Source organism: Rutilus rutilus, assembly GCF_951802725.1.
Source record: "Rutilus rutilus genome assembly, chromosome: 17".
Taxonomy (NCBI): domain Eukaryota; kingdom Metazoa; phylum Chordata; class Actinopteri; order Cypriniformes; family Leuciscidae; genus Rutilus; species Rutilus rutilus.
In genome coordinates, this window is record NC_140230.1 from 30,152,940 (window position 1) to 30,163,037 (window position 10,098).

The 10,098-nt window shown below is 36.9% G+C and overlaps 1 protein-coding gene across 2 annotated transcripts; it reads left to right on the plus strand.

The window, feature by feature from the left end:
• The first annotated feature begins 1,842 nt into the window (after positions 1–1,842).
• On the plus strand, positions 1,843–8,392 carry polr3glb (RNA polymerase III subunit GL b). Of its 2 annotated transcripts, none has more exons than XM_084384646.1 (8): positions 1,843–2,047; positions 2,284–2,394; positions 4,444–4,573; positions 5,380–5,448; positions 6,138–6,194; positions 6,652–6,722; positions 6,840–6,956; positions 7,823–8,392. In XM_084384646.1, the coding sequence occupies exons 2-8, from the start codon at positions 2,287–2,289 to the stop codon at positions 7,907–7,909; spliced, it is 639 nt and encodes a 212-aa protein (XP_084240772.1). In that variant the 5' UTR covers positions 1,843–2,047; positions 2,284–2,286; the 3' UTR covers positions 7,910–8,392. The 2 variants fall into 2 exon arrangements, with proteins under 2 accessions (XP_084240772.1, XP_084240773.1); XM_084384647.1 differs by having other exon boundaries at positions 1,849–1,904.
• Positions 8,393–10,098: the final 1,706 nt, after the last annotated feature.

Here is a 10,098-nt window from a genome sequence, read left to right on the forward strand (position 1 = left end):
CTGTGCCTGCTCTAAATTCTGTGTAAAGACGCAATGGCGCATTAAACCCATGCAAAATATAAAATATGCCAGCCCTGACCCACTTAATGCCCCAGTAATGAATCAGCATTGGTGCAGCCTTAAACACTCTTATTGTCATGACAGAGCTTTGTTTTCTTTCTAATTTTGTATCATTTTATATTTAAAACAAAGTACGACTTGCACACAAAAATATAATTCGATTGCTCTGTGTAAATACATGCCCTGTGCAGCATCTGTGCTGGTTTTGCAGTGTAAAGATGCCATATTTCAGATCAGTCAAACTCTATAGCTAAAATCCACGTAACACACTTGCAGAGGTGCATATTCTCCCTCAATATAAATCTGGATTATTCCTTGCATTTACACCTTTTTTAAATTCATATATATATATATATATATATATATATTTTTTTTTTTTTTGGGGGGCCTTGAGATATATATATATATATATATATATATATATATATATATATATATATATATATATATCAAGGCCCTCTCTGCAAGAAAGAAGGGGGTGTGAAACAATTCTCAGACTGCATAAATACTAATTCAGTGACTATGGCTATTATTGAACACAGTTTCTATGGCAACTGATTCAGTGGATTCCGACAGAAGCGTTCCCACGGTGACATGCACATGCTGCAGGAGAGAGAGAGAGAGAGAGAGAGAGAGAGAGAGGTTAATAGTAGTGAGTGTGCTCTTTACTCTGCATGTTTAGACTTACATTATGGCTTGAATTTTGTGTCCCAATATTTCAATTAATGTTTATAGTTTTTGTTTAGTTAAAATTAGGGTGTCTTATTGAAACGAGCCCATCCTTAATTTCTGTCTCCCATACTAATACACACATATTTTCTGATTTTGACGGGGGAGGCTGTGAGTCAGCAATATCATGGTTAGTTTTCCTTTCATTATTTATTTATTTATTTTTTACAAATGCAGATTTAGCTGAATTTTAACAGTTGTCAGGTTTTCTAGAAAAGTGCTGTAAAGCAGCTTCATCAGAACAGAAGGAAATGGAACTGCACTTATTTTGAAAATCTCTTTTAAACACATTTTGTACACAAAATTGGGCAAAATTGTTGGTAGTGATAAAAAATGACAGTGGGACATTTCTAGTTTTGGAAAAATGTATAATACAAAATAATAATAAAAACTTTCATCCAGTTTCATAATAATTAATTCAATAATTGAGTAATGAATCCATTTATGGTGTTTTTTCACATATTATGATAGGGAAATGGGCCTGGGAAAAGGGTAAAACAATAAAATAAATAATAAATAAAATGTACTTATATATATATATATACATATGAAGAGTTCAGATGCAAAAGCCTCTAAGTGCCATCTGAAATTTTCTCCTAGAATGGTCATTTTTATCAAGCTTGTATATTTAAATTCAGTAATTTCACTTAAATGGCAATGAAAATGACTTATTAATTGCCATTTAAGTGAAATGACTGAACTTGTATATACGAGCTTGATAAAAATGACCATTCTAGAAGAAAATTTCAGATGGCACTTAGAGGCTTTTGCATCTGAACTCTTCATATATACATGGTAAACTGGTTCCATGACAGCTTTACCGTTACCTTCATATAAAAAAGAAGAAAAGTTTAAAATATAGTTACTGATTTGTTATAGTTTTAATACAAATCAGCTTTTGACTGTATGTAGTTGGAAAAAACACAATTTTCCATTTGATCCTCCATCAGAACTGTTCAAATAATCGTTTTTTATATTGAGTTGTTTGCTTTTCAAGACTCACTCAGACTAGATTCGTTTAACAGGCAGACGCGGAACCATAAGTGAACGAGCACACGTTTCTGGCAGGAACTTATTCAGCGGCGGGCAAAAACAAATATGCAGATGTTTGGCGGGTGATTTTACTGCTCTACATCAATAAAATCCATGAATTTACATGACAAACAACTGCGTTTAATATTTACGGATCATACAATAAATGCTTGGCACAATGAAATGAAGTTATAAATAAAGAGGGATTTCGTCGCATTTTTTGTCTGTGAGTGTACGAGGCGTGTTTAAATATTACATTTCGGTCTAAACTAATAAAAGTATATTTATACATACATATATTGTGTATATATTATGTAAAATATTTACATTGGTTTGGTCTAAATGTCTATTTTGTAGCCGAATAGAAGTGTGCTCAGACAATCATATCATATTATATCATATCAATCATATAGAATAAATCAAGCTGATGTATAAATGTGATATGTGGTGATTGTGTCTCAGATAATGGCAGGAAGGGGCAGAGGGCAGCTCACTTTCTCTGTGGAGATTGTTGGAATCGGTAAAGGAGAAAATCTCCCTCCGTCCACCGTCCAGCCGACCCCTGTATTCCCTGTGAGTGTTTCAAGATTAGATTAAACCTCATCGGACTGATATTAATTATATTACATTACACTTATGTATTTGGCAGACGATTTTATCCAAAGCGACTTACATTGTATTCAAGTCAAGATACGCATCAATTCTTGCTCTCAGACTCTCTGAGAGTCGAACCCAGGCGTTCCTGGCGTCGTTGAGCTCCAGAAATCACACAACTAAGTAATAACATCTTCTCCAGTTTAACTGTCACATGTAGAGCAGCCCAAAAAACTGTAAAACAAAGCAAAAATGTATGAATGTCATCACAACAAAATATTAAAGTGCTATTTATTTTAAAGTCCCCATGAAATCAAAATTGAAGTTTTGTGGCTTTTAGTATGGATATGTTAGGCTTAAGGTTATCTGTAAGCTAGTGTGCTCCAAAACAATGACAAAATTCACATTTAGAAGATATAAGCATTCAAAACTTACAGTCTCTCACTTCCGCGATTACAGTGATTTTTTCAGATCAGAAGACATTTCTCTACACTTAAAGGGATACTCCACTTTTTTTGGAAATAGGCTCATTTTACAACTCCCCCAGAGTTAAACAGTTGAGTTTTACCGTTTTCGAATCCATTCAGCCGATCTCCGGGTCTGGGGGTCCCACTTTTAGCATAGCTTAGCATAATGAATTGAACCGGACAAGACCATTAGCATCTCTCTCAAAAAAATGAAAAGAGAAAAAAATCTCTCACCATGGGTGAAGCAGGCGTAATGATATGACGCAGCGCATGCCGCCTGATAATAGGCTACTGAGCTGGGGACTATTATCAGGTGCTGCGTCATATCATTACGCCTGCTGCACTCATGGTACTGCAGAAAAGTTTCTTGATTATTACGCAGGAATGAGAGTATAGTTCCTAGCCATATCAGCCTAGAAAATTGCAACTTTTCCTTTTCCGTCGGTCTTAGTACACGATGTAACTACAGAAGAGTCAAGTTTTAAATAGGAAAAATATCGAAACTCTTTGTTCATTTTTTTGAGAGAGATGCTAATGGTCTTGTCCGGTTCAATTCATTATGCTAAGCTATGCTAAAAGTGGGACCCCCAGACCCGGAGATCGGCTGAATGGATTCGAAAACGGTAAAACTCAACTGTTTAACTCTGGGGGAGTTGTAAAATGAGCCTATTTCCAAAAAAAGTGGAGTATCCCTTTAAGCTTCTCATCAGATTTTCTGTCCAATCAAATTCTCTGTAGAACCGAAAGAGTCCCGCCCCCTACATTATCAATAGACACTGAAGCTGCGGCTGAAATCGGTCACTTGTTCACACATTTACTATTTCTACATGGTGAATGGCACATAGTGCACTATATAGGGCCTAGGGAATGATTCAGACAGTGTAAATATGTTTTCCATAAGGGTGAATGAAGTCTGCTTTCACGTTAGTGTCATGCGAACCGCAGCAGCGCACACACAGTCTGCTCCGGTCCAGAGACACGATAGCAGAGCGGATCTAATTTTAATTCTACACAGAATGCTATATTTAATTTAGATTACATATATTTAGATTAGGAGGTAACTGCAGATTTTCCAAGTTCAACAGCTCTGGCTGAATAACACGATTGACTATTTTTAAAAGGTGGAGGAGCTGTTTGATATATCCTGCCCTGTCTTCCTGTTTCAGTGGAAATTACGTCAACATTGAATAATGCTGAGCTTTTCGAGGCACTTCAGTGGGCTTTTAAAGATAGCACAACCAAAACGTTTTACAAACATAAGTGCAAGTTTTAAATTGCTATAAAAAATACTGTTCATAATAAAACAAAAAGTGGTTGTTAGGAATTGTTGAAACATGTGATGAGTTGAAAAGTCACTACAAAAAAATGGTTAAGAATAGTGAAGTTAGTTTTGAGAGAAACTCTAGCATAATGAATCACATATCCCTTATTAAAAGCGCATTTATAAATAGGAATGTTTAATTCAGTCAACAGTTGACTGTCAAAGCTGGTGTTTGTTTGACCCCTTATACAAGACAGATGTGTATCAGCTGTCCTTCCTCAATTCTGTGTGATGTTTCAGCCTCTGGATCAGAAGCCGGTGCCCCTGCAGGCGGGTGAGGAGGCCGAGTACATGCTGGCACTCAAACAGGAGTTCAGAGGAGCCATGAAGACACTTCCATTTTACATCCGTCCAGCTGCACCCAAGAAAGGTCAGTTCAGGGTAGAGGATGAACTCTTTACTGGCATCTATAAAGTTACCATGTTTTTTTTGTTTTTTTTACAGAATGTTGTGGTGCTTATTATAAATGATTTATTTGTGCACATGATTATTTATTTTTTAATTCATAGGGAATCCCCCTCGAAACCATGTCTGTTCTCTTCATGATGAATGTCTCTAAGGCAGGCTAAATAAATATCCTCCACAACTGACTGCAAACTGGCTTTCAGTCCAGCTCCACCTCTTCTGACCTAATGGGCGGAGCCCTATAACCATAATAGAGTTATGGGTAGGTTCGACCTTATAGCTCCACCCATTATGTTCAGCGAGGAGGGGCTGGACGTCCAGTCAACTCCACCCATTGGCTCTGCAGTGAGCAGCCTCTCTGCCTCCATTTAGTTAGCAACGCACAACATCCGATGATACAATAAATTCCTGAAGGACAAAATCAAATCCCGCTCTACATTTTACTCATTCCAGAAGCTTGAATATATGTCACAATAGGAAGAAAAGTCTATCGCAACTTCCATTTCTTGCCGACTTTAAGACATCCTCCATTTCTTTGCCATACAGATTGAATGAAGACAAAATCCAATGTTTTTAAAACAGTTTTAGACTGAGACTGCATAATTTATTAAATCAATTTTTACTTTTTATCAAAGACTTAAAAACAATCTAAGATCAAGGATTTAAAAATTTACAGGGATTATTTTTTTTTTTGCCAGATGATTTCTTCCCTTTTTTTATGAATAGGTCTATAGTGATTAGCAATATGAAGTTATTTCTTCCTCTTGACAGATGTGGAGCGTTATTCTGACAAATACCAAAAAAACGAAACCACTGACAACAGTTTGGAATGGAAGCCAGGTGAGTGATTTATGTCAGTCATTCACTTCAGTGCTATTTTAATATTATTTATATATTTTCAAATAATATTTAGAATTAGTATTTATATTTATATTTTCATTGAAGTTTTTTTTATGTGCTTTTGTGATTTTAAAATTATAATTTTTTATATTTCTAAACAGTTTTAAATTATTTTTATTTCAGTTTTAGTTTTAATTCATTTATTTATTAATTTTAGCACTTTTTAGACCATGCATATTTAATAAAAAATAATAATTTAGTTTGTAAAAATTATTTTACAACTTTGTTGCCATGACAGCAAAAAGCCTAAAACCCTAAAACAGTAAAAAGAAAAAGAAATAAAAAAAGAACTTTACAGCTCAAATAATACACGAGTACTAACAGAAAATGAATTTAAGTGCTTTTATGAAATTCTATGCCTCACATTTCAGCTTTTAAATCCTCTAAAAATTGGCCCCAAGTGCCTCACCGTTCGCCTTTTTTAAAGGGAGGATGAATCGAAATGATTTTGTGTGGCAACAAGCATTATGCTGAGGTTTACTTGCATTAAACCAATGTTCAAAATAAGTTTTTCATCTAATACTTGTAATTTCTTTCATTTCAATAGTTTCTAATAGTTTTAGTTAACAATAACAGCACTGATTCACTTGCACGCTTGTGTGATCCTCTACATCCGTTTGTGTTTTCAGACTGGAGGCGTTTTCCGAAGGAGCTGCGCGTGAGGGAGAAGAGACCGCAGAGAGACAGTGAGTTTGTTTGATGCTCTTAACTGGCTCTTATGCTCTAATACTGGACACTGTGTTCTGCTGCAGAAAGCATGGGTGTGTAAATGTGCTCCTGTTTAAAGCCGAGATAAGGGAGCAGGTGAGGCTGATGTGCTCATGAATGAGTGTGTAAAGACAAACCGCTCCGGCAGGTCTGCGCTTCGCTCTCTGACTCATCGGCGTCTCTGGGGAAATCAGAGAGACGGCTCTCAGCCGCGCTGCACACACATCTCCAAAATGAAAGGATGGAGAGAAAGAGAACGATGAGAGAGGGATGAAGGTTTGGGCTTGAAGGGCGTCTGTCACTAAAACAGGAGAAACAAGTTTATTTTTAGTCTTTTGTCAGAGGAGCTGTGATCAAAGAGTAGATGTTATTATGGGAGGATGTTGCTGATGTCATTTCCACTGTCACAAACATGCTTTGCTTATGTGGTTGCAGAAAGCCAAGCTGTTCCCAAACAACCCAAACAGCCACGAGTGGACAAAGAGGAGATCATACGCAAACTGGAGGTGTACAAATACTTGCCATTAATGCGTAATGCATTCAAATATAAGGAGTTTTAATCTACTTTGTTGCACATTCCCATAAAAAATTGTGGCATATGAACAAACTGTGTTTCTGTACAGACTCTGGAGCGGAAAGAGGAAGAAGGGAGTTCTGATGAAGGGGAGGGAGAGAAAAAGAAGCCAGAAGAGGAAGAAGCCGAGGGAGAGGAGGAGTGTGATGAAGAGGAATTCGAGGGCGTAAGTGATTCCTTTCTCTTGTGATATTAAGCCAACATGTTTGATCAACAGAGAATGTAAAAAGAAAAGAAAGTGCTCAGTTGAGATGAAAAAATGGGCCTGCAATTTATGACTTAAAATGTCAAACTTAAATGCATTGTAAATCGCATTGGATTAAAGCATCTGCCAAATGCATAATTGTAATGTAAATGTAATGTTATTAGTTCAGTTGATTCTAACGTAAAGGAATATTTTGAGTTCAATACAAGATAAGCTCAACTGACAGCAGTGTTATTTTTCAGTTTTTATTTAAAATGATAGTTTTAGTCATTTTGTTATGTGCTTTTGTCATTTTTATTAGTTAACATTCATATATTTTTATTTTTATTTTAGCCACTTTAGGACCTCAACTTAAAAACTTATTTTTTGCAAGTTGCCAAAGCCATTTTTTTAATTTTTATATTTAATTTAATTTCAGCTTTATTTCAATTAACGAGTTTTAGTTTTAGTTAACAATAACTGATTGGCAGTAATTGTGGCATAACGTTGATTTCCACAAAAACTTTAGACTTTTACCAAAAAAGGGGAAAATCTGGGTTACAGTGATGTTCTTAGAATGACTCCATAAACATTCAAATACTCACAATATGCAAAAAGTAAACGTTATGCATTTATATAAATCCATTACTAACCTTTTCTGTTTTAAATGCAGTTTTACAACTTTGTTGCCATTAAAACATAAAGCCTAGGCTAAAACCCTAATGGTTAGCGAGTCCAACTGGTAACCCAAAGGTTGCTGGTTCGATTCCAGTACCGGCAGGAAATGACTGGATATGAAACCAATGTTCAATATAAGTTTTAACCAGTTAATCATGTGTGTGTAACAGGAAACAGATTACGTCATGTCCTACTTTGACAATGAGGAGGAGTTTGGAGGGGAAAGTGATGATAATATGGATGAAGCTATTTACTGAAGCAGGTGACGGTGGCTCCATAGCACCCTCCTCTGGACCTGTTCTGGGGTGGATCATTATGTTTGGCAGCTAATGTTAAAATCTGTATGCAGTAGGCTTCCTCTCCTCCAATCGGTTGGCAGGGCGTTTGATTGCTGACGAAGAGCTTCTGAATCTGAGGGCCACGGTTGGAGGACACAGAGAAAGGCACTGAAACAAAAACTTCACTCTTAATGCAGCTATACGTTCTTAGAGCTTTGTAAATGATTATTCTTGTGTCATTTTTTAGAATCTTACCTATTAACATGTATGTTTTAGTCTAAGTTTTAGACATTTGTATTTGACCGAATAGCTTTTATACATCTTAGATTTTGGATAAACACCAGTAAATGTAGATTGTTTATTTTGTATGATAATTAAGTAATGTTTTATAAAGTCTTAAGTCAAGTGGTTGTAAATATTCATGTCATTGCCATTTTATGTGATAAAGTCACACTGTTTTTTAAGATTTTGTCTCAATGAGGATGGATGGATGGATGGATGGATGGATGGATGGATGGATGGATGGATGGATGGATGGATGGATGGATGGATGGATGGATGGATGGATGGATGGATGGATGGATGGATGGATGGATGGATGGATGGATGGATGGATGGATGGATGGATGGATGGATGGATGGATGGATGGATGGATGGATGGATGGATGGATGGATGGATGGATGGATGGATGGATGGATGGATGGATGGATGGATGGATGGATGGATGGATGGATGGATGGATGGATGGATGGATGGATGGATGGATGGATGGATGGATGGATGGATGGATGGATGGATGGATGGATGGATGGATGGATGGATGGATGGATGGATGGATGGATGGATGGATGGATGGATGGATGGATGGATGGATGGATGGATGGATGGATGGATGGATGGATGGATGGATGGATGGATGGATGGATGGATGGATGGATGGATGGATGGATGGATGGATGGATGGATGGATGGATGGATGGATGGATGGATGGATGGATGGATGGATGGATGGATGGATGGATGGATGGATGGATGGATGGATGGATGGATGGATGGATGGATGGATGGATGGATGGATGGATGGATGGATGGATGGATGGATGGATGGATGGATGGATGGATGGATGGATGGATGGATGGATGGATGGATGGATGGATGGATGGATGGATGGATGGATGGATGGATGGATGGATGGATGGATGGATGGATGGATGGATGGATGGATGGATGGATGGATGGATGGATGGATGGATGGATGGATGGATGGATGGATGGATGGATGGATTATATCCAACTTTGCTGGATATTTCCCTCCACACTTTGTGTACATTAGTTTGTACTCAGAATTCACACAAAAACCCCGATAACCACACATGATTTTGACTGGAAACATTTTTTAGTAGTATGAATCTGCATCCATCGAAAAAAATTAACGTTTACAGAAGAACATGAAATTGCATCTTGAAAAAATGAAATTGGATTATTTCTTGAAATAATTATATACCCTTTACTGCATGAATAACAGGAGCATTTGAAATATCTAAGCAGATTAAAGCATCTTAAATATAAGCTCTGTAAAAATAGAATTAATATATTTGTATTAATTAATATAATAATTAATTTATTAAGGAATAAATCCTTGAAAATAAATATTCCTAAACACAGATTAGATTTAAAATATAAAAAAACACACCCAAATCAACCTCATCATGAACGTGTATCAGAGTTGCTTTCGTAAAATTGACTAACAATATAGGCCTGTGTGTGTGTGTGTGTGTGTGTGTGTGTGTGTGTGTGTGTGCGTGCGTGTGTGCGTGCGTGCGTGAGTCTGAGTGTGAGTGTGTTCATGTTTTTCTATCCCAGTGGGGACTTCAACCTGAATGCACACAGACTCATGGGGACTCGTGTCACTGTGGGGACCTAAATTGAGGTCCCCATGGGTAAACAAGCTTATAAATCATACAGAATGAGTTTTTTTGGAAATGTAAAAATGCAGAAAGTTTTCTGTGATGGGTAGGTTTAGGGGTAGGGTTAGGGTTAGTGTAAGGAGATAGAATATACAGTTTGTACAGTATAAAAACCATTAAGTCTATGGAGAGTCCCCACAAAGATAGTAAACCAGACGTGTGTGTGTGTGTGTGTGTGTGTGTGTGTGTGTGTGTGTG

What these genes read in the sequence shown, in the direction of transcription:
- polr3glb (XM_084384646.1), top strand. Translation starts at nt 2,287, where the DNA reads ATGGCAGGAAGGGGCAGAGGGCAGCTCACTTTCTCTGTGGAGATTGTT. An exon ending in AGCCGACCCCTGTATTCCCT is followed by an intron (nt 2,395 to 4,443) that starts GTGAGTGTTTCA and finishes GTGATGTTTCAG; the next exon opens with CCTCTGGATCAGAAGCCGGT. An exon ending in AGATCATACGCAAACTGGAG is followed by an intron (nt 6,723 to 6,839) that starts GTGTACAAATAC and finishes GTTTCTGTACAG; the next exon opens with ACTCTGGAGCGGAAAGAGGA.